Source organism: Canis lupus, chromosome 35 (assembly GCF_003254725.2).
Source record: "Canis lupus dingo isolate Sandy chromosome 35, ASM325472v2, whole genome shotgun sequence".
Taxonomy (NCBI): Eukaryota; Metazoa; Chordata; class Mammalia; order Carnivora; family Canidae; genus Canis; species Canis lupus.
Genome location: NC_064277.1, coordinates 23,845,969 through 23,870,662, shown reverse-complemented (window position 1 = coordinate 23,870,662; position 24,694 = coordinate 23,845,969). Strand labels below are relative to the sequence as shown.

Here is a 24,694-nt window from a genome sequence, read left to right as displayed (position 1 = left end):
TTTCTCTCTGTTTTCTAGGGAAGGAGAAAGGAAGGAACAAAGGGAAGGAGGGACGGAGGGAGTGTGAGCTGAGGAGATGGGAGACGGCAAGAATAAGAGATCAGATAAATGGCACAGGATCTATAGGGGAATGTGGATTGTTTGTTGCCTGTGTTAGAATTAGGTGCAATAGTATGTAAGCTGATGGTATAATTCACTAATTTCCTGATGCAGGAGAGAGAGCACGGGTGCTGAATGAAGGTATTGGAGTCATCCAGAGGGGATGAAACCCAAGCCCAGAGCAGAGGTTGACCTAGAATATAACCTAGAATTTATTCATTGGAGTCAAGAGAAGGTGGGATTTATGGGTGAATGCGCTGGGTCAGTGCATGGGTTGGTATTTTATCCATGCAAGATGCAGTGGAATTTTCACTAAAGAAGACGGAGTAGAGAGAGAAAAAGCAAAAAATCAACTCTGGAAAAGTGTAAAATTAGCATTATGGGTGAATGACATGATCACTTACCTAGAAAACCAAAGTGGGTTGAATGGAAAGTCTCATACAGTAAACACATGCAGTAAGTTGCCTGACCAACCATTCCTGACACCAGAAAAAAAACTTTTTCACGTTAAACAATAATACCTAGTTAGGAAAATTTATTGAAAGGAATGACCCAAGTGATGGATGGAGGGAAATCTGATCATATCAATCAAAAATTAAATTGACTCTGTATTGCCAGGAGTAGGAATTTCCATAATGGGGCATCACAAAAATTCATCAAAATGCATTTACCCAAGATTGCTGATTAGAAATGACAAAATTCTGGATCTGGAATTAAATGTGTCTTAGTTACTAAATTTTGTGTAAGTGAATGAAATATAACCAGCAGCTGAAAAATATGGGAGGGCATACAAATATTTTAACGTAGAGATTAATGAGGTTGTCCTTATGAATAAGCACCTAACAGCACTAGGAAATATTCCACAAGAATTAGCAAAGATTTGGCCTCTATAGCCAAGGTTCAGAGTTGGGCAGAACTATGGTAGTGATCATATTACTTTATTTGGACCTTATAAATCTTATTTGGATTATATATTGACCTTCTAAAATCTAAAAATTAGACTTAAGTTTTCCATTATAATTTCTATTAATTTCTGTTTACACCAAGCAGTTACTATTAAACACCCTGAGGTTATCTTATACAATATCAAAAAGATTTGGATATATATATCTTAACTGGAAATCTAATTTTTATTTTGCAAAATTGGCCTTTTCCATTTTATGATTCCTAGTTCTGTGTGTGTGCATGTGCTCCTGATTCTGGAACAGAGTTCCATCACCTTTAAATTCTACCTTTCTGAGTCATTTCACTTTATATGTGTTTCTTACCAATATTTCACCCACTCTGAGACCTGCCTCCTTTGTAGAGAGGAGTTTAATCCAACGGTATTTGTTACCCTTACAATTTCTGTCTTCTGACTTCATTTTCTGTCATTTGATTTTATATCCCCTTCAAACAGTATCTTCCCTATTTTGTGGCCCTCTTGCTTCTGCCCCCTTGCCCCCCACTAGTTAATTCTGGCTTGTGGTGTATTTTAAAGCTGGTTATGCTTCTACGTTCCGATTAAATCTTCTTTGAAAATGTGTCCACTTTTCAGGAGCATGCAATATTTTTTTAAAGATTTATTTATTTATTTATGTATTTATTCATGAGAGACACACAGAGAGAGGCAGAGACACAGGCAGAGGGAGAAGCAGGCTCTCTGCGGGGAGCCGGATGTGGGACTCCATCCCAGGATCCCGGGGGATCACGACCTGAGGCAAAGGCAGCCGTTCCAACCACTGAGCCACCTGTTCAACCACGGAGCCACCCAGGCATCCCTAGTATGCAATATTTTGCTGCCTTCTTTTCCCTTCCAAAATATCTCATGCACTGGACTTTTCTAGTAACTTCTGCTGGGAAGGAGCCTGCCTGAGCTTCTAACTGCCCATACACCGAACGGATGCAATTTGCCTCCTGTTTACTGTGGTCGCCCTTACATCCTCCATCAGATTGGCTCTGTAGGGCTGGGAGCTTGAAACCCGCCGTGCGCACCTCGGCGCAGGCGACAGCCGGTGTGGGGACCTGGCACAGGTGTCGGGGCCTCTCTGGAGCTGTCTCCCGTGGTAGAGAAGAGAATGGGAGGCCTCTTCCACAGCCTGCATCTTCAGAGCTGGGGCCAGTAGGCAGCGCCCAGTTTGCACAATCAGCGGCGTTTCCCGGGCACAGACTGACACGTTGTTGCTGCAAAATGGGTCAATCTCAACTTTGCATCTTGATTGCAGAAGCTGGGGTGGAGGGTGGGAATTGGAAAGGGCTGAGTCATAGTCACATGTCTCTCCTCCGGCCCAGAGCCAAGGTAAGCTAAAGGGCTTGGGCCCCCATAATTGCGAAGAGCCAGGAACTGTGGGGTCCCTAGGTGCCTGGCAACGCCTTGCAGCCCCCCGCCTGCGGCAGGCCCCTCCTGCTTCCCCACAGGAAGGAGCGGAGCTCCGGAGTCCGGAGGAGGTTGTGAGTTGACCCCAGTGTCACCTTTTCTCTGGATCCTCCTTGTCTGGAATTTAGCAAACAGCCCTTGGATGTACTGGTGTGAGGTAGTTCCCTCGTTTTCCTGCTTTTCTGCATCTGATCAGTTGCCTATTTTAGAGGTGGGTGTGGGGTGGGGAATTCCTACCGTAAGATTTTTCCTATAGGGCTTCCTCTAGTAATCTCTTTACTGTGGGTAAACCAGTCAGTAAGGCTGTCCAGTAGTTTACATAACAATACAAAACTTGAATAGAGGGTTTTTAAGTGAAAAGGTATGGTTACGTGGGCCTCCAATCTTTAAAAATTTTGCATGTTATATTTTGTTGATATAAATGATTTTATTGAACCGATAGATTTAGGTGAATGCGTTTGGGCCTGTAAAGAGAAATAGACTGTCCAGTTCTGCAGCTCTCTCTGAAGCTGGAGACAGAAGGAAACCACGGGAGTGACAGAAAAGGTTCTCCTCCCCAGCGCACCCTAGAGTGGACTGGGTCATCGCACCCAGGTGTGGACTGGGTCCTGTGGCTTCTCCCTCTGAAATTATCACAGCTACCTGGCCAATTAGCCAGGAGGTTACCAAGGACTGTTGGCAGAGTTTAATCTCCTTCAAGCTTGCTATTTTATTTTTAACATTTATTTATATTTTTTTAAATTTTAATTCTAGTATCGTGAACACAGAGGTTATAGAAGTTTCAGGTGTACAATACAGTGATTCCACACTTGCATGTATTACTTGCTTACTCCCGCAAGATTTATAAATAGGCTGTGTCAGCCAATTAAATAGGGCAGTCCTTTGTCTTGCCACCATCAAGAAGCTGTGAGCCCACAGGGTCAGAAAAGGAGAGAGAGGAGTTCATGAAAATTCATGGTATCTTTATTGTCTTTACATCACTTACAGATGGTTAATGAACAGCTTAGTAGGAATTTGGATTTGTTTTCCAAGTGAATGAGTTTTACCAACATCATATTTTTTTAAGATTTTATTTATTTATTCATTCATTCATTCATTCATTCATTCATTCATTCGTGAGAGACACAGAGAAAGAGGCAGAAGGAGAAACAGGCTCCCTATGGGGAGCCTGATGTGCGGCTAGATCCCAGGACCCTGGGATCACCACCTGAGCCAAAGGCAGATGCTCAACAACTCAGCCACCCAGGTGCCCCAACATCATCTTTTTTTGAATACTTCACATTTGTTCCTCTGATTTAAAATACCAACCTTCCAGGGCACTTGAGTGGCTCAGTGGGTTAAGCTTCTGCCTTCTGCTCAGGTCATGATCTCAGGGTCCTGGGATCAAGCCCCCTATAGGGCACCCTGCTCAGTGGGGAGTCTGCTCCTCTCTCTCCCTTTGCAACTCCCCTGCTTGTGTGTGCTCTTTCACTATCTCAAGTAAATAAAATCTTTAAAACAAATAAAATACCATTTGGTAAAACAAACGCCAATATATTTATGTTCCTGGGCTTAATATAGAGTTTAATATCTATTGTTGCTGGGACCTGTTATGTACTATATTGATTGGTCTACATTTTTAACGTATGTATCAGGCTAATCAGACAATCTTTATCATCTTTATTTTTGAAGATGATAGTGTGTAATATCAGCTGTTTATTATCCCAGGAAAGTTTATAATCTTTTGGCTATTTTAAAAAATATTTTATTTATTTACTTGAGATAGAGATAGAGCAAAAGTGGGGGAAGAGGCAGAGGGAGGGGGGAAGCAGGCTCTCCACTGAGCGGGAAGCCTGGCAGGGCTCTATCCCAAGACCCTGAGATCATGAACTGAGCCAACAGCAGACGCTAAACTGAGTAAGGCTCCCAGGCACCCCTCATTGGACTATTTTAATAAAGATTTAACTGCAGTATTAAGCTGCACCACATTGTAATTTAATCACGTTAGATTGCACTAAATCTATTTGGGAGAAACTAAGATCCCTGTACTAGTACAATCTCCCTTAAGAGAACATAGTAAGACCCCATCCCTGCATGCTGAACGTGGATTCAGTTTTTCTTGAGTCCAGTGCTCCAATTTGCTTCATGTGTTTAGTATACATTTCTTATAAAATTTAACTTATATATCCTGAATATTATTTTCATTTATTGTATTTTTCTTACACATTTGGGCTGGGATACAGGGGAGGTATTGTTTGAATATATTTATTTTTTCACTGAAAAATGTAACTGTGGCCAACCTATCTTGTTAAGGTGGTTTGGGAATTGATTCTCTGGTTTCTAGGTAAATAATCGTATCACTTGCAAATAATAATAATAATAATTTTCTTTCCTCTCTTTTGATATCTTATCTCTTTCTTTCCCCTCTTGACTCATGGCCCTTAGAATTTCCAGAACAAGCTTACATAATGGTTAACCCATTATAACACTAGTATTCCTTTATTCTTTATGGCTTTAAATGCATACACTCTACTTTTACTCTAATAAGTTGGTTGGTAGTTTATTTTCATGTAAATTTTTTACATAATTTGATAGTTCTTTCTGAAGAACTTCTGTACTGTTTTCCATAGTAGTGGCACCAATCTGCAATCCCACGAACAGTGCATGAAGGTTTTTTCCCATCCACATTCTTGTCAACACTTGTTCCTTATCTTTTTGATCATAGCCATTTTGACAGTTATGAGGTAATACCTCACTGTAGTTTTGATTTGTATTTTCATGGTGATATTAAGCATCTTTTCACATGTCTGTTGGCCATCTGGATGTGTTCTTTGGAAAAATGTCTATTCCAATCCTCTGTTTTTTAACTGAATGGTAGTTTAAAAAAAAAAAAAAACTACTGAGTTGAGTTGTAGGAGTTCATCATGTATTTTGGGTGTTAACTTCTTATCAGATATGTCATTTGTGAATATCTTCTCCTATTCAGTAGGTTGCCTTTTTGTTATGTCAGTGGTTTCCTTTACTGTGCAAAAGATTTTTAGTTTGATGTCATCCTATTTATTTTTGCTTTTGTTTCCCTTGCCTGGGGAGATGGATCCAAAAAAATACTGCTAAGACCAATATCAGAGAGCTTATTGCCTATTTTTCTTTTTTCTAGGAGTTTTATGGTTTCGGATCTTATATTTAAGTCTTTATTCTATTTTAAATTTATTTTGTGTATGATACGAGAAAGTGGTGCAGTTTCATTGTTTTGCCTGGAACTATCCAGTTTTCTCAGCACCACTTATTGAAGTGACCATTTTTTCCTCATGGTATATTTTTCCCTGCTTTCTTACCCATGCTCCAACACCCTACTCTGAGACACCCCTCCTAGATCATGGAAACCCTCCTCATTTCTCTTGGGTGCTGACATCTTACACTAAGATCCAAGATAAACAAAGCTAGACGCTATTTAAAGTGGTAAGGACAGATTTTAATGAGTAATGTACTGTTGCAATAGGGAAATGAGTCTAGAGGGATCCTAACTCAAATTTTTATTCATCAGAGGTGAGGGACATTTTAAAGGGAGGACAAGGGAATAGGGACGGGGGATAAGTGAGAGCTTAGTAGAGTCAAAAAGGTGACGAATTACAAAAAGCAGGAAGGTTGGCCCATGTGAAACTCCCCTGGATTTGTTAACTTGTACTTATGGACATTGGCCTTCCTCACCTGCCTCACCCAGCTGGGCTGTCACCCAGCACAGATGCCGTCTGTACCCTGGTCAGACTTAAGCATGTGATGCCAGGATGTTGGGTACCAACTGTCCTTACCTCGCGTGGCCTCTGACACTCCTCACCCTGCCCTGCTCTGCAGCTCTAGGCTGTCTGTTAGGCAAAGGAAGAATGTGTCTCGGCATTTACTCTTTCTGGATTTTATAACCAGGTGAGGCTGGGTTTCAGTCTGGTTTGCCAGAGAGCACTGTGCCAGTTAGCATAGGTTCCACCAATGTGCTCTTTGAAAGGATCCGGGATGTTATCAGCAGGACCAGAGTGTGGGGGAGGGAGGAGCACAGATCAGTCTTCGCTTCACTTTCTTAGTAACAAATTAGTTACAAAAAATAGGTATTTGCTGAAGTACAAAAAGTGTGCCTTGTTATTGTTGTAGATAAAATGTCTTCTTATTAGAGAGGGCAGCTGTGGTAAACAGCTTGTGCTCTAAACCCCAGGATGTGCAATGTTGGAGGATACTGCATAGACACAGGGCAAATGATGAATGGTTTTATATTGTGTGCCTGGACCTAGCACGGTGTTGGAATTGTTCACCAGACAGTCATATTTATTTTTATGTCGGGAGGAAAGAAGTGTAGCAGATGCCTAGGATGCTTATCCTTGTCACCAAGACAAGGAAGACAGATGGAGAAAAATCAACTTGGCCAGACTATTCCTTTGAACTGTGTTAAAGCTTTCCTCTATCTGCCTGGTATAAGGACTCATCAGTGACATTTGCATGCACTTTTTTCTTTTTCTACAAAACTTAGTCTAAAACAGAACACTAAGAGAGCCTGGGACTGACCTCCTTATTGAAGGGAAGAGGGGCCAGCCTGGTACCTGAGACTGAGAGGCAGTCAGCGTCCCAAGGAAGAAGATGGTATGTGCCTTCCTCAGAGCCTCATCCTGTCACACACCCTGGGCGCATTTCCTTTGTACCATGTATTGTTCATACAAGTAGCAGTTCTGAATTTTAAATGTGGGTTTATTCCTCTTCCACTCTTCATCAGTGGCTTTATAAATGGTTGCAAAGTTAACCAATAAACAAGCATAAGAAAGTAAATCTTATTCTAAGATTTCACGAAAGACCTGTCCCACAACTTTCAGCCTTCACTCTTCTGTGTTATAGATGTGTGGCTTCAATGGAAAATCTGAGATTTCTGTACTTTAAGGAAGCCCATTCTGGGGAAAACTGTACTAGTCAGTCCCAGGGAGAAATCAGACTTATTTTCAGAAGCAATTAGAAGTGACAGATGAGGAAAAAACAGAAGAGTCCACAGAAGGAAAGGAGAGGAGGAGAGGAATACACATCCACACGGGTGGCTCAGAAACAAATCAGAGACTTTGTGCCCTGATGTGATCTTCGCTGCTGAGAGCCTGGAGTTAGCGGTGTGATTCCTGGAGAAGTGGAAAGAACAGACTCGGTCTCTGGATCTCAACACTGGATGGGATGAGGAAGGGAATTCATAGGTTTAGATAATTCTGTGTCCTGGAAAACAAAGGAAATGAAAGAAAAATTGGATCCCTTACCTTCGCACCCATTTCTTCCCCACACCACCACAGACTGTTCTATTTGTTGAGCCACATAGTGATTGAACGAACACATACACACACACACACACACACACACACACACACAAATATCTTGACACTGGCCAAGATGAGGTTCTTGTGTGTTAAAGATCTTACAAAGTAATATGTGTCATGGTTCCTGCACTTCGGGAGCCTACAGTCAAAGGGGGTGGAGGGGAGTGTCATGAATGAATTGGGATGGGGGGAGGAACCAGGGGAGGTGTTGGAGGTGCCCCGAGGGCAGGACACAGTCTTCAGCCAGCTGCAAAAGGACAGGAGTGGCCCTCACACATCTCTCACCATCTACCCAACTGTGCTTCAGGTCCAAGTCCCTCCCTTACCCTCAGCCTACTCAGGAACCTGCATTTGGGTGTGTTCTTTAGCAGAGTCCATTTTTTTTTTTTTCTAACTAGATTCTTCCCCCAGGTTTGAAACACGCTTGCCTTGAGATCCTTTCTTGATGCCATATCCTCCTCCGGCTGTCCCCTGGTCTCTCCCCAACTCTTGGCAGCCAGACATAGCAGCAGCTGGCTCCTTGCCACCACCTGCCCCCGCCTCTTGCCTGATCCCTGCAGAGGGCACGGGTAACTCCACTCCTTTCTGAAACACATGCTCTTTTCTTCCCTCTCTTAGCACCATATTCTCTTGGTTTTCCTTCTCTCCTTCTAATTTTTTCTTTTTAAATTTTTCTTAAAACGACAATTATCCGCCAGTCTGGCCATTCAGTGTTGGAGTTCTGTGAGGCTCATTCACAGGCTTTCCCTCCTTATGCCCTCCTGTCACTCAGGGCAGCATCCACCATGGTAAGCATTTCAATCACCAGGTGTATCTAGACGCTTCCTAGATTTATATGTGAAGCCAGGATTTCCCGTGCATCTACTTTCCTTCTTGTCATCTTCACTGGGGTGTGATCTCTGCCTCAGTGGCATCTCCACCCATCTAGTATCAAACCAAAACCTAGGAGTCCCCCGGGACACCTGCTCCCCATTCAGTATGCCAGTTTTGTCAGGTGCGTCTCCTACGGCAAGTGATCCGTTTACCCCTCACCACATTCCCCCCCCCCACTCCTCCAGGGGCCAGTGCTTGCTCCTGGACTACATAGTGGACTCCTACTTCATCTTATTCCTTCGTGCAAAAACCTTGGAACACTAGGACCCTGATTATGACCCCTCCACTAACATTTGTCTTCTTGATTTCAGGATGGGATGAAAGACCAAGACACTTCCTGGCCCATCATGTGTTCTCACTCCTCCCACTCTCACAGCCTTCTCACCAACCACACAGCGCACATTCTTTGTGCTCTGGCCATACTGGGTTGCTCTTCCTGTCACCAAACCTTCGCTGGTGCTGTGTCCTCTTCCTGCAGTGCTCTTCCCCGTCTGCCTCCTGCATCTGTTAACATCGGTCCTTCAAGTCTCAGCTCAGTTGAACCTGTGGGCATGGTGGCTCTCTCTCCCTCTCCCACCGGAGCTGGTGCTCTTAACATCCATGCTTGTAACCGGTGTCTCCCTTTTTTATTTTATTTCCCACAGTGGTCATCCATGTACATTTGTGTCATCTACCTTCCTGAGATGTTGTCCTTCCTGAAGCTGTATCTGACTTTGGTTTCTGCCATGCCTTGTGTTATATGTTCATTAATACTCAGAGCTCAATGCTTTTGCTTTTTTGTTGTGGTGCCAATACTGCCCATTTGGGGGATTAAGGAAAGCGGACACATCGTACACACTCTCCAGACTTTGGAATGGGGTCAAGCCAGTGTAGGTCTTCAACACACATTTTAGGAAGCAAAGTCAAGTTAGTGAGGTGACTGCTGAGAGAGCCTTGCTGAAGGCAGGCAGGGTTGCAGTGGTCAAAGCAGAGAAAGGGCATCCGGGGGAGGTGTGGCAGCTTGGACAGATGTTCAAGGGCATAGAAAGAATGCTGGACAATGTCTGTTCAGTAAAGTGCAAGGGATCTATATGGATTCACAAACCAGATGCGGGGCAGAGTCAAGATGGCCAGAGAGAAGGAGTTGTGAAAAGTGGAGTCTCAGGGATGCCTGAGCGCTACATGATAGAGGCAGTGATAGAGGCAGCTCTGGTTCCAATGCCAGCATCTACAGAAAGCAAGTTACCTGAAATGGTCGAAGTTTCCTACCCCACTGGCATTAGCTGCAAGCCTGTGCATTTCTCTACACATGATGGATTCAGTCTTAATTGTCTTTTCCTCCTTGGTATTTTACCCTGGGGCATCTTACTTTTGCCACACCTCAGAATGGTCTCATTTTCCCGCATCACTTGATGTGAGAGCACCTTGACTTGCTCTGACCTCCTGGCCTGGGTCACTGGATTGTGTATACACTACGACTTCCATTTTGGGGGGCTTTCTTTTGAAGATAGCTCTCAGGGTTCATCTTCTGGATGTTTGGACACAATTCCTCTTGTGATTCTCTGGTTCCAGCTTCCTTTTTTTGCTTTGGTAAGAAATTGTCCTCTGGTCCCTGATGCTTTTACCAGGATAACTGAAAGAAAATGCTTTCTGTACTCAACACTTCTGATGGCAAATGTGTAGATTTTCCACACTAAGCAGTTTTCTCATTCTCTGTGGGCACCAGCTGTGTGACCTATAATAGAAATCAATTCTGACACTAACTACCTGGAATTAGTGCAGCTCCCACAGGTTGAGGAGTCAGTCTACAAGGCTGCCCCCAAATTCAGAAAACCAATTATTATTTTTTTAAAGATTTTATTTATTTCTGAGAGATAGAGAGAGGAAGAGAGCACATGTGGGCAGAGGGAGAGGGAGAAGCAGACTCCCCACTGAGCAGTGAGCTCGATACAGGGCTCAATCCCAGGACTTCTGAGATCAGGATCTGAGCTGAAGGTAGACGACCAACTGAATGAGCCACCCAGGTGCCCCTTCAGACACCAATTAAAGTCATGGGTGCCTGAGGTACCCCTACTTCTGTTTGACTTAGTTTCAAAGTTGTGGGTTCCCATGACCCCACCCCCCTCACATTTGGTAATTTGCTAGAATGATTCACAGAACTCAAGAAAACAGTTTGCTTACTGTTACTACATCATAAGCAAAGGGAAAATATGCCTAGGGCAAGGAATATTGGGAGGAACACAGAGCTTCCCTGTCCTCTCCAGGTCACCACTGTCCCAGCACCTCCTGATGCTCATCAAGTCAGAAGCTCTTGGAACCATATCATTTAAAGTTTTATAGAGGCTTTATTGCATAGGCATGATTTAGTTAAGTGGCAATTGATGAATGACTCAATCTCTAGCCCTCATTCCTCCCTGTAGGTGGGATGGTGGAGCTAGAAGTTCCAACTTTCTAATCATGCCTTGGTGTTTCTGCTGACCAGCACCCCTCCTAAAGTTGTGGGTGGGTCCCCAGCCACCAGTCATCCCAATAGAATACTACGGAAGGCACTCTCGTCACTCCAGAAATTCCAAGGGTCTTAGAAGCGCTTGTGTCGGGAACCAGGGACCAAGTCCAAATATTATGACAAAAGGTGCTCCTATCATCTCTCACTCAAGAAATCTGAAATTTCACTTATCTTAAATTCTGGAGCTCTGTGCCAGAAAGTGGGGGCAGAGACCAAATATGTGTTTCTTATGAAGTCACAATAATAGTGGGCAGAGTGGGGAACACATAAAAATTCAGACACACTTGTGCTTTCAGGAGCCCTCAGTTGAGTAACTAGGCTTCCCCAGCTGCCACCCACCATTGCAAAATCTGCAGGCAGAACCTTCAGGATTATGCAGCCAAGCTCTCTCAGAAGATATTAGAAACAAAGCGTCTTCAAATTAAATGGCTATCCAGTGAAGCAGGTACCAAGAGGGAATGTCCATGAGGGCAAACGGTGCATGGCTGAGCATGAGAATGGAAGGCATCGGGTTTGCTCAGAACTGAGTGTCTGCCCTGTAGCCCAGTCCTGGACCTCTGCTCTGCCGAAGATGATGTAGAAGACCAGGCCCAACACGTAAATAGAAGCTGAAGTCAAGAAGACATTCCTCCAGCCTGACTCTGAATCCTGGAAGCCGGAAATTACAAATTGTTAGTGACCTCCTGGCTCTTGCCCTTCTGTTCGGAAAGGTCCTGGCGTTTGTCCTGCCCCCAGCCCTGTTCTGCTCAGCCTCTGTGCGCTTCCTGGTTGTCCCTGGAATATGCAGGTCATTTCCTGTGCCCTGGCCTTTCCTTTTGCTGGAATAGTCCTCCGCCTGATAACCATTTGTCTCACTCCCGTGTTGGCTTCCAGTCCATACTCAAATGTTATGTTTCCATTGAGACCTTCCGGGACCACCCTATTTAAAATTGAACTCCCACTCCCTCTTATGTACCCTCTTCTTTCCTGCTTTATTCTTTTCTTAGCACTATGCCACCATTCCATTTACTGCATATTTCACTGATTTCATTAGTTTTCCATCAGTTTCTTTCCTACAATATAAACTTCACCAGGGCAGGGACTCCTGTTTGTTTTATGCACTTCAACAGTGCCTGGCACAATCTAATGTTGAATTAATGAATGGATGAAGGAAGGAATGACAAGGGAAACAAATTCAGTTTGAGAATATCGATATTAAAAGCCATTTTCTGACAGTGTGCTAGTCAGCGGCTGGAAGGGAAACCCCTCAATCACCGGCAAACCAGAATGTTTGGCCTCTCTTACTTCGCAAGAAATGACATGAATATTGCTAGAAATGTTGATGATTAGCAGGAAAAACTTCTCTTCTAAAAACTCTTCAATGGGGCAGCCCGGGTGACTCATTTTAGGGCAAGCTTCAATCCAGGCTGTGATCCTGGAGTCCCAGGATCAAGTCCCATGTCGGGCTCCCTGTATGGAGCCTGCTTCTCCCTCTGCCTCTCTCTGCGTCTCTCATGAATAAGTAAATAAAATCTTTAAAAATTTTTAAAATAAAAATAAAAACTCTTCAAGCCTAAACTCATAAAACTGAGTGCTCATCGTCGTTCCATACCCTAAATGTGGTAATTGTCCTACAGGAGCTGAGCTGAGGGTGATATCTTAAGGATGCTCAGGACTCTCGAATTTCAAGTTGAGCCACATTGATGAGGGAAAAAAAAAAACATCTTCAGACTAACTTCTCCTGAATGACCCCTATAGGTTTCTCTTACAAATATTTTTATCAGAGCATTTGACCTCACCTGATTAATTAAAAATCCAGCAACAGCAGAAGAAATGGCTCCCGATAGGTGACCAAAGTCTTGTGACATGCCCCTGAGAAAGCCGGTGTACCTGAGACAAAAGATTATTACAGTGGAAGCAAACTGTTCTTCTCAGCTTACTTGTGGCAACTCTCTGCTTGTCTCTAGGAATGCCTGGAGCTGACCCTTGGTTAAGCCTGAGTGAAACGTGCTGACTAGTGATTAGTATAGTCCTGTGGGATGGTCTGAGACTCCCAAAGGTAACCTGTACTAGTCAACATCATTTATACAAAATATACAAATTGATGGTTTGCATCTAGGTTATGTTCTCTTAGTTTCTGCTATGGAACCTGCTCTTGCAACCTTTTCTTTGGGCAAAAACAAGACTCCTCACTGGATGAGATGTTGGCTCCCCTGAGGCCAAGACATCTTCCATGGGTCACTGTGGTTGGTTATCTGAAGATAGAATGTGTTCTACTGACTGAAAGGATCCTGTGAGCTGTGTTTGGAAGTCCCAGGCATCTTTGATACTACCTCTGCCAAAGGTCAGCGTTTCTCTTGCTATCCTGTTAGTAAAGCTTTCCCTTTATTAAAGCCTTCTGTGTGCTGGCACCATGGGGTATTATGGATCTTTCAGTGACCTAGCCCCATGTGACTGCTGCATCCTCCAATAGAGATATTGGTGTGAGCTGTCTCCTGTCCCTGGTTAAGCTATGAGCATAGCCACTATATCCTCGTTTTCACCTAAAAATCTCAGTTCACAGTAGTAGACTAGTTTTGGGCTCCTTCCAGGAATTATTTGGATATAGGACTGGTGCTGATATGTCCTGTAACCCCTGGCACGTATCCTTTACATGTAACTGGTGCATCAGAGCAAGTTTAGGGCTGTTAGACTTGAGCTGAGCTTCTGTGAGGATGAAGCAAAGGGGATCCTACCGAGGAACAATATCCAAGAAGTTAATGAGGGCTCCTGCATAGCAGAAAGTGGTGGTAGAAGATAGGGCCAAGGAGACCATACTGGTGCTGAGGTTGGATCTGACCCAATGCAGGGACACGAGAACCACAGATGGGACGACAACCCCTAGAGCAGGAGGGCAAACACAGAGTGAATAAAAACCTCCCTGAACTTCCCACATCCATCCTAGGATACACCTCAGTGCTTACCTATGGCAGTGGAGAACTTCCTGATGGTCATGAGTCTGAGAATTTTTCTGGAGAGAAGAAAATCTGCCAGTAGACCTCCAAGGATAGTGCTGATGAAGGCAATACTTATCAGCAGGGCTGACAGGATTCTACTCTGAGGACCAGAGATTAGTAAGGTGCATACCTCACTGCCCACATCACGACATAGATTGATCCTTGGGTGGCTTATCTATGTGTATAGTTTTTCTTTATATACCTATCTCCTTTAATACAAATTTCATATTACTGGAATGAGCCAACACAATTTTAGTGTCTGAGAAAAACTATAGTTTTTCAATATATAGTTCAATTTGCCAAAAAAAAAAAAAGACTAATGTTCTCTTTATATGTAAAGATCATCTGGAAATAGATTTTTAAAAGATCAAATTCAGTAGAAAAATAGGCAAAAGATATGGACAATTTACAAAAAAAGGAAAATAAGTGGTTCCTGAATATATAAAAGGTATCCAACCTCATAGTAAAAAAGCCTACTTTTTCATGGCTCCAACTGGCAAAAATCCCACAGATTTTTGACCTGATCTGCAGGGATGCTATGAGAAACTGGGTACTTGTAGATACTATCAGTGCCCTGTGGAGAGCAATTTGATAATAGATCTAGAAGTTTATACTGCATTTAACCCTTATCTCAGATATATAGAAACAGTTGCACAGATGTATGGCAAATGAGCACGGTTTTCACTGCAGCATCACTCAAAGATGGGAAACAACCCAAATGTCTCTCAGTAAGGTTCCCATGTGCTGACTGGAAAGATCACCATGGTGTAGTATACAAAGAATAGCAGCATATACAGCACATAATGTTTTGTGTAAAAAAAAAAAAAAAAAAACAAGTGAGAAAATAACAATAATGTTTTGTGTAAAAAAAAAGTGAGAAAATAACAAGATACATTCATGTATGCTTGCATCCTCATAAAGAAACAGTGGAAGAATATATAAGGAATGAATAAGAAAGAGTTATCTGTGGCTGGGAGGGGCTGAGAGAACAGAGCAGACTGAGGACAGGAATGGGAATAAGATGTTTTCACTCCTACCTCTCTATATAGTTTTTAAAATATTGAGCCCTGTTTTGATCCCTTCACCTTCTGTATTATGGTACTATTACAGAAAAGGTGAGGAAAAGAATGCTGTCCTTTATTGTGTATAACCCCCAAACGGAAAGGCTTAACTGTCGCCTTGTCCCAACTGTTTATATTATGGATGCAGTAAACCAAAAAAAGGTTCTGTGACTTAGGGAGAAACCATCCTGAGAGCAATGGGAGTCTGACTTCCCAGGCTGGGAAAGCCTACTGTCTGGTCTCAACTGATCTTTCCAGTCATTCCCAACAGCTGGCCTCGGGCACGTCTGGGCCTCATGTACCCTGATGGCTTCACCGGAGGTTCTGGTTTCATTGCCTGCTTCTGGATCTCCTTTTGTGAAGACCCTTAGCCACTCAGCCCGTGGGCTTTCTGATCTCTGTACCTCCAGCCTGCTTGCATGCATGCACCGGGACTTCAGCTCAGAAAGTCAGCTCTCTGTTGGCCAGTTAGCATGTTTTCAACCAGAGGAGCCCAGTTAACACGATAACACTGCTTTTTGAATACAAAACACAAGAATGTAAACAGCAATTCAATAACCTTGGAAGCTGCTACTAATAGGCTACAAAATCTGATAAGCTCGTTGCCATTTTTAAGACCTCCATCTTGTGGGCATTGTCCTTTCTGCCAGCCAGAGCATATGTTCATTTTGTGAAAAATCAGAGAGCTGTACACATACATGCACTTTTCTCTGTATGTGTCATACCTGAATTTTAAAAAAATGTAGAAGAACATTATCTGCAAGATTTTGGTAGCAGTCCTATTTGGGACTTGATGTCTACTAATCATCTCGTTTTCAGCTTGTTGTTTGTGCTTCTCTTCTCTCGAAGGCAGAACTTGTTTTGTTAATGCTGTATTGTTTATGCTGCCAGCAGAATATCTTGTTTACAAATGTTGATTGGATTGAACATAAAAGTTTGTGTAGGTCTCTTAAAAAATAGGACATTCTGTGAATGTCACACTTACCTAGAACCACACCAGTCTTCCCCAATAAGCTGTGGGTCACAGTGAGATGAATCAGAATTCATGCAACCAATTTGCATTTCCTGCATGAAGATCCTGGACCTAATCCCCTGATTTTGTGGCCCAAAGTGAGACAGAGGATTATATAATGAAGCATCTAAACAGAAAGACAGGATAGACTTTCTCTATACTTACATCTCTGAGGTTAGCTTAAAGTACAGAGCTAATGTATGTTGGCATATATGCTATGAAAAAATAAAAAATCCAATATTCACTGAAATAAAAGACTAAAATGCCCCAAAGTGGTAGGGATTTGATCATAGCCTTTACGGGAAGAGACCGCCTGTGAACAGTCCTGGAAGAAAGCAGATATCAATATCCCTCCATCAGAAGACAAGAGCTTTGCTCTAATGCCCTCTTCACCCCTGAGACACCTGGGCAGACGAGGGAAATGGCAGATAAGTTCATCAAATGTACCTGTTGATCCAGTGAATACATGATATATTCCTTCTCACCGGTACTGATAGATAGATGATCTATGGGGTCATTATAAACAAGAGGAAACCAGAGAACAAAACAGGCACAGCCAATTCCACCTAGGAAGAGGATCCAGTTAGCCCTTGATAGGAGTGTTTTAGTTGACTGCACTGAGGTGATTCCTGTGGTTGATAGAATGACTGACCCTAATATTCCACTCCTACCTGTATCCATACTGCGGCCCTATCATTGGCAGGGGGTGCTTCCCAGCCACTTATATTGGACAACCCAATGTTATCAGTATTGAGCAGAAATAAAATTCATCTTAAAAAAAAAAATTCATCTTAAAATTGTCTTTTTTTAGAATCTTAAGAAAACCTTAAAAGCTCTTTATACTTGCTAGCTTGTCCTTTATACATTCCTTCGCAAAAACAGAGTGAAGAGCTACCATAGAGTATAGAACTACCGTGTACCAGGCAACTTGATAGATTTTAAGAGCATTAAGAATACAAAGATACAATTTTGCCCTCAAGGAAATTAAAATCAAGTAGGGAGGAATAAATATGAAAATTACCACTGTTGTACATCAAGGGTAAAGTATGTCAATAAATACTTTACTGAGTTCCTTCTTTGTAGATACTGCTTATATTTCTGAAAACCATGAGCAGAGTAAGCCTCTCTCATTGCTTGAATAACTTTTGTAACCTGCCCTTCGAAGGTTCCTTGACAAAGCCTTCACAGGTTGCCATGCTAAAGCAATCAGTCTTCACACGTTTTTTTTCCTAGTAAATATATTGACCTGATATTACAGGAACCCTTGATACAAGAATATTATCCTCTAATGGAAGCACCAGTGGTGCTCCCTGATCCTACTGAAATCACATGGTTTGCAAATGGGATTTCAGAGAATGTTTTAAAACTCAAATACCTGGGGCACCTGGGTAGCTAAGTGGTTGAGCGTCTGCCTTGGGCTTAGGTCATGATCCCAGGGTCTTGGGATTTGGTCCTGCATCAGGCTTCCCTGAGGAAGCCTGCTTCCCCCTCTGCATATGTCTCTGCCTCTCTCTGTGTGTCTCTCATGGATAAACAAACAAACAAACAAACAAACAAAAATCTTAAAAAAAAAACTTCTAATATAAACATTAGCTGCAAGCAACTGGGCAGATCCCAACAAGGGCTGGATAAAGGCAAAATTGTGAAGTAGTAGAATATTGCTTCTGGAACACTCTATGTGTCTTTGGGACCTTCCACAGCATTTCTCAGTGCATTCTGGCCTTCTTGAGCCTCACACCATCTGCCCTGTCTTGCAGGTTCTTCTAGTTGATTCCCTCTGCGTCGATCAGCATTTTATGATTAGGTCACAGTCTCACAATTTTCTGGTTGCAATAATAATAGGAGAATTTTAAAAAATGAAGTAAATAAGCCTAACTAAAAATATCATCCCACCAAGATACTGTTTTCAACATCTTTTTAAAAATATATATCCATCCTTGGATATTTGATTTTGTTTTATTTTTTTTAGTATTTTTTATTGGAGTTAGATTTGCCAACATATAGTATAACACCCAGTGCTCATCCTATCAAGTGCCCCCCTCAGTGCCTGTCACCCAGTCACCCTATTCCCCCCACCCACCTCCCCTTCCATTACCCCTTGTTCATTTTCCAGAGTTAGGAGTCTCTCATGTTTTGTCACCCTCTCTGAATGAGTGTTTTCAACATCTTAAGAAAGAAAGAAATCCCTATGGGGCTCATTGTGTGTCCAATTTAGAAGCAGGACAGCATGTTATGATGCCTTTAAAGCTATTAGGTTATTCTAGCTACACTTTCAGGCTGCTGAGATTTAAATGTCATTTTGCAAGATCTACAACATGATTAGCTCTGAACATTAACAACTTTATGTAAATATTCATATCTGTAGGATTTGGTTAACCATAGATGACCTGCATCACAAAAATCATACCCAGCATTTTCTGTCATAAAATCCTAAGATTTGAGAAGCCCAAACTCACCAGAGATATAGAAGATAGAAGGTCACCCTTTGGTCTGGCAGAGGAAACCGCCGCCAAGCCAAGTATTGAAGGATCCCAACACATCCCGTAAACAGAAGAAAGGATGTTTTGGGTGAGTCAGGGTAGTGCTTTAGAGCAAAGAGACAGGGTAAGGAGTGTAAGTTCTTGCTTCTGTTGATAGGCCATTGCAGAGTACTCTTGGACAGTACATATGAGCTAACAATTTAGTTTCAATTACCTGATACAGCAATGCGGATGAGTTGATTCTTTTCTAGTAGGGGAGCCCATTTGACCCAAATTTAATACTGGCTTGTCAATACCATAACCTGGAAAAAAAGAAAAAAAAAAAAAAGAGTTCCATTCTTAGTTATCTGAGGTCATTTGGAAGTCATACTCAGAAAGCATTTTAGTACCTGAGCTATTCCTTGAACTATCTGAAGGACCATGAGCAAGGCCACTCCTGCATCAGCTGCCAGTGGAATGAAGAAGGTCAAGATGGAGGAAAGAAGCAGGCCAACACCAACCAAATACTTAGCTTCAAAAATTCCAGCTATATACCCAGTAGGAATTTGAGCCAAGATTGAGACATAGTTGATGGAGCTGAGAATGATCCCTTGGACTTGAGGACTCCAGTCACATGTAGGAGCCTGGATGACAGAGAATCTCACTGTTTATCTTTGGCCAGAGAGTTAACAGTTTTTATTATGTAACCTAGAGAGGCAAGTTCTCTTTCCTTCTACTCCTGTCCAGTTCCTCCAGGCTACCAATTTCATTAAAAACCCCCAGCATATGCCCAACACACTCTTTCCTTTTGTGCAGTTTCCCTGGTTCTACAATTAACTGACGAATGAAGAGGTACGATCCCATAAAGAAAGAAGGGCTATAAAGAAGAAAGCATTATAGGCAAGGTAACTTCAAAAAAAATATGTGAAGGAAGACAGTAAAAGTAAACACCGTGAAACTTATTTTGTGATTTTCATACTTGTAGGGCAAGAATGTATGTCCACTAAAGATTAAAATGGTGTCTTGCATGCTAACTTAGTCCTGGTTACACTCGTAGACACTAAATAGAGATAGAATCTTAGCTACATATAATGATCTCATGTAGGATAGTTCATTGAACATAGTTGACTCTTAATAACCCTTTAGATCAAACCATCTGAGTCAGAGAAGGGGTCTGGAGTCTCATTAAACTTACCACTGCTGGGCAGCCCAGGTAGCTCAGCGGTTTAGTGCCGCCTTTAGCCCAGGACCTGATCCTGGAGACCGGGGATCGAGTCCCACGTCGGGCTCCCTGCATGGAGCCTGCTTCTGCCTCTGCCTGTGCCTCTGCCTCTCTCTCTCTCTCTCTGTGTCTCTATGAATAAATAAATAAATAAATAAATAAATAAATAAATAAATAAATAAAAACGCTTAATGGCCTCTAGCGCTGGGCAGCCTGGGTGGCTCAGCGGTTTAGCGCCACCTTCAGCCCAGGACCTGATCCTGGAGACCCGGGATCGAGTCCCACGTCGGGCTCCCTGCATGGAGCCTGCTTCTGCTTCTGCCTGTGTCTCTGCCTCTCTCTCTCTCTCTCTGTTTCTCTCATGAATAAATAAAATCTTTAAAAAATGAAATAAATAAATAAACTTACCACTCCCTTGAATTCCTATAGAGTTTCATTCCAGCTGTCCTGGGAGTCTGTGGAAGGCCTTTCCATGGAGGCATTGAGTGGGCCAAGCAGGGTTGTGTTGTTCACCGTAGCTGGCATGGCAATGCTCAGATTCATTTGTTGTGAGAGAATCAAAAAATTGCAGAGATGCACAATGAGGGCCAGCCCATGTCGGACCAAACAAAAGCCTGAGATAAAGGGGCACAGGAAGTCTCATAACTGGGGTGCTTTTCTCCCACCTTTCCTAAGTCTGGAAGAGGGAGAAGACTGCAATCTGTGGAGCAGAAATAGAGAGACAGCAGATGTTGCTTTGCAAATATCTAGTGGACACCTGTCCCCCTAGGAGGTGAGGGGGTCAGTAACTTCCTCAGAATCATTACTTAAGTGAAGACTTGAAGAAGGTGTGGAACTGGCCAGAGCAAGTACTAGGAAAGTTTTCCAGGCAGGGCTCTGGGATGAGCTCATGACAGTGGGAGTGGAAAAAAAAGTAAAATTGGACAGAGAAATGGCTGGAGCTGGTGGTTGATGGGAATGGATAATAAGAGAGAGGAGTTGTTAGAAATGACTCCAAAGGGCCCCAGTCTATTACCCAGGAACTCGGCAGATTAGCAGGCTGGGAGGAGACAAGACTTGAAAGGTAGGCTAGATCAGACTTCAGAAGCATTTCAACTTCATCTCAATACTGTAATCTGGGCTCGCACGAAATTTGCGTGATCCATGAGGGGCCTGGGGTTAGCCCTGGACTCAGTCCAGGTACATTAGTTTGGTAGCAGGTAGAAGGATCCATCAACTGTCCCTCTAGAGAAATTCTAGCGGTAAAATATGTGATCCTGTCCTCAAGGCATGTGGTTGTCCCGTTTCCTGGCTCCTACAAGGAAGCACATGCAGATAAAATGGCCAGCACTGTCTCCTGTTGTTATGACAGACCCTCACCTTTGGTTTAACTCTGGCAGCATTCACTTGAGACTATCCCCTCCCCCATCCACATGAATTTACGTTGGAGTTTTGATCAATATCCTATAGATACGGCAAATGACATTGCGAGCAATTGCCACGTGTACAGTGTTGACTTCTCTCAACCAAGAATACGGGGCTGCCTATGGATTCATGTCTTTTTCTCTGGCCCAAGCTGGAATTTTACAGTTAGTTCTCTTCAGTTAGAGTCCACACAAGTTTCTTAAGAGACTTTGTATTGTTTCTATAACTGAGTCCTTTCTCTATTATTTTCATATTTCCTTTCTTTGAGTTTAGACCAAAAAACCAAACCCACATACAGGTGTTAAGTACTAATAATGGAAAACAATATATGATTATTCTTGTCATTTGTAACATTTCATCCTCTTGGGGAATTTATTCACTAGCAGTCTATAACCAGTTAAATAAGAGCCATGGGAGCAGGCACTCCTGCCATATCTGAATTCATTGAGCAGGTTTCTTGCATCACACCACTAAGTGTGCTGCTGGGACTTATGTTTGTTGGTGGGACTTGCATTTTTATTGTATGAAGCTATCCTGTCCTGTTTCTTATTATTTTGAGATAAATGCATGAGCTTTATGAAATGTATTTGAATCATAGAGTCAGACACCTGGATCTGCTCTACATACAGCTGTGTGTTCTTGGGCAAATTACTGAGTCTCTGAAGCCTCAGTTTTCCACCTGTAAAATGGGGTTAATAATAGAGCCATCTCAAGATGCTGTGGTGATTATTGAGTATGTTTATGTAGGCTCATTATAATTCTTATGAATAATATTTGACTGTGTTTACATTCTTGAAATGATCTTTTTTTTAAAGATTTTATTTATTCATTCATGAGAGACACAGAAAGAGGCAGAGACAGGCAGAGGGAGAAGTAGGCTCCCTGTGGAGAGCTCGATGCGGGACTCAATCCCAGGACCCTGGGATCATGACCAAAGCCAAATGCAGACCTTCAACCACTGAGCCACCAAGGCATCCCAAAATGATCTCTTCTTAATAGGCGGTTGACCAAGGTGTTGACCCACCTTGGTCAGTGCTCTGCTTTTCAAAGGTGTTATCTTATGAAAAGTCTGTATCCGTAAGAGAATTAATGAATCACATAATTATGAACCATTAAGAGTTTAGAGGAAAATAAGGTGTTCAACGGGTTTTCTTATGATATATTATAGAAAAACACTAAGTTGTAATATAGACAACATGGAGGAGGAAAAATGACTTTTATGATGGAAAAGAAAGGAAAAGCCTATCCTCTTTGAGGCAGGTCTGGATCTTTATGAGCAGAGAGATCTAATTGGATGCTCCTAGACTTAGAATCAGAAAAACCAAGACTGGTTTCCATATTTTCTACTTAGCATCTGCTCTGAATTTTTTCATTCATCTATAAATAATGTCTTGATATCTACTTGTCCTTTATACCTTCAAGGTTTCCTGCAAGAAGTGAAATAATTCTCCATAAAACAATGCTTTATAGCTATATAGAATTCTTGGCAATAGGTGGCAGTATCATGCTATATATCACCGAAAGGAAAGTAACCAGTACATGATTTTACCTTTCCTAGAGATTCGCGCTTGAGCCACGTTTAGATTACCATCACTGGAAGTATCTCCCACTGCCTTGGCGTCTGCTCTAATAAGCATTTTGGTTCTCTTCTCCCAGAGACTGCTATTCACCTACTGAAATAAAAGAATGCCAAAGCAAATACAGGGTGACAAGTGTCCTTTATCACACATGACACTGCCCCAATTCTAAGAATTAGGGGGAAATATTTGAAGGGGAAAGTGCTAAATTAGGGTTCAGGAGACCTCATTTGTTGTGCAGATTCTATCACTAGCCAGTTGTGTGGCCCGGGGAAGTAACTCACAGTTACCCTGAGTCTCAGTCTCTGCTTCTCTGAAATGAAGGGTCTGGTCTAGATTGCCTTCATGGACTGTAGTATCCTTTCCAGTTCCGTGTTCCTATGTCTCTCAACAGATACGTGTATCAACTGGATGGATGTTAAAACTTGACAATCTCCTTTGAAATTTCATCTGGAAGATTTCAATTTCTTAAATTACCTGAAAAACTGTATTATAAAACATCTAGATATACCACATAAAATATGGCAAACATCTTTTTAAATATATAGCTTCAAAGATAGTAAGAGTTATCCCCATGGATGTAATGAAAATTTTGCAGTATAAACAAACTTCAGTTGACTTTGAGACTGGGGTGGGAAGCAGACATCAGTTTCAGTGATGCATGGTCTTAAGATCTAGGTCTCTGGGAATGAGGGATGAAGTCTTAGACCTCTGCTAAGAAGGCAATTATAATGGAGATCTTATTATGAGCCAGAACCTTCAAAGTGGTTCAAAACTGAGTTTCCTCTGTCCATTGCAACTGGGAAACAGTGATAGTTTACATCATCCTGAGCTCTGATTTGCAAAGAAAGAGCCTCTCCTGGGGGTGGCAGTTCACACTATTTTCATTGTCTGAGAACTCTCTCTCAGGTGAAAAACTGAACTAAGAACTGGGCCCAAGCCAATTTCCTTAACACAGATCACATAAAATTACTGAAGATGAAGCTCCACTTCATATGACTTCCAGATCCAAAATTATAAACACTCACAGAAGCAACCATCCAAGGCAAGTCCTCAGACTCAACACGTAGCAGGATCAACTTTCTGAGAACTTCCAAGAGTAGGATAAACTGATAAATGCCTTATATAAGCATGCTTAAAATAATAGAAGAAATAAAGGCTAGACTCTAAAATGTAAGAAGATACCCAAAAGAACAAGCAAATTTAAGAAAGACACTACTTGTGGGAATCCCTGGGTAGCTCTGTGGTTTAGCACCTGCTTTTGGCCAAGGGCGTGATCCTGGAGTCCAGGGATCGAATCCCACATCAGGCTCCCTGCATGGAGCCTGCTTCTCCCTCTGCCTGTGTCTCTGCCTCTCTCTCTGTGTGTCTTTCATGAATAAATAAATAAATAAAATCTTTAAAAAAGTCACTACTTGAAATACAAAAGGCAAATTTAGGCATTGAAATTAGAAACTAAGTCATTAGTCATTAGACAACTAGCTAATGACTGAATAATTACAATAGAAGCTGCAACAGAATTACACAGAATAAAGTAATTTATACAGAATAAGTTTTACAGACTAAGTAAATTATACAGAGTAAAGCTCAGAGTGATAATGACTTATGGTAGCAAAGTTAGGGGACTTGGAAAATAGAGTGAAAATGTCTGGTATATGTTGAATATGACTTTTGGGAAAAGAAAATGAATAGAAACAAGGAGAGCTAATGCTTTAAGAAATAAAAGGACTTTTCCAGAATAAGTGAAACAATATTTCTCAGAGTCAGGAATCACAGTGAGTCTGAAGCCAGAGAAATTAAGTTAAAGCTATACCTAGACATATCATAAGGGTCCTCCGGGATGCAAAATACATGAAACT

General features: G+C 42.2%; 2 protein-coding genes across 8 annotated transcripts in view; one reads left to right on the top strand and one right to left on the bottom strand.

Moving 5' to 3' along the window:
• SLC17A1 (solute carrier family 17 member 1) overlaps positions 1-24,694 on the top strand; it is a 77,263-nt gene that overhangs the window by 39,678 nt on the left and 12,891 nt on the right. For 2 of the 7 annotated variants that reach the window (XM_035710599.2, XM_025442636.3), the window contains one exon: positions 6,951-7,243. The exons of 1 other annotated variant lie outside the window; for it this stretch is intronic. The gene's annotated coding sequence lies outside the window, so the exon portion shown is untranslated. Of the gene's footprint in view, positions 1-6,950; positions 7,244-8,951; positions 9,414-13,071; positions 16,952-24,694 lie in introns of those variants that run through there. 4 more of the 7 variants (XR_004812319.2, XR_003134773.3, XR_003134770.3 and 1 more) reach the window with 4 other exon arrangements.
• SLC17A4 (solute carrier family 17 member 4) lies at positions 10,489-20,468 on the bottom strand. The gene is given in 11 exon segments (XM_025442664.2): positions 10,489-11,773; positions 12,904-12,994; positions 13,840-13,984; positions 14,068-14,200; positions 16,339-16,483; positions 16,485-16,498; positions 16,621-16,739; positions 18,630-18,710; positions 18,862-18,955; positions 19,043-19,276; positions 20,263-20,468. Coding segments are annotated over 11 exon segments (1,410 nt in total). The 5' UTR covers positions 20,398-20,468; the 3' UTR covers positions 10,489-11,554.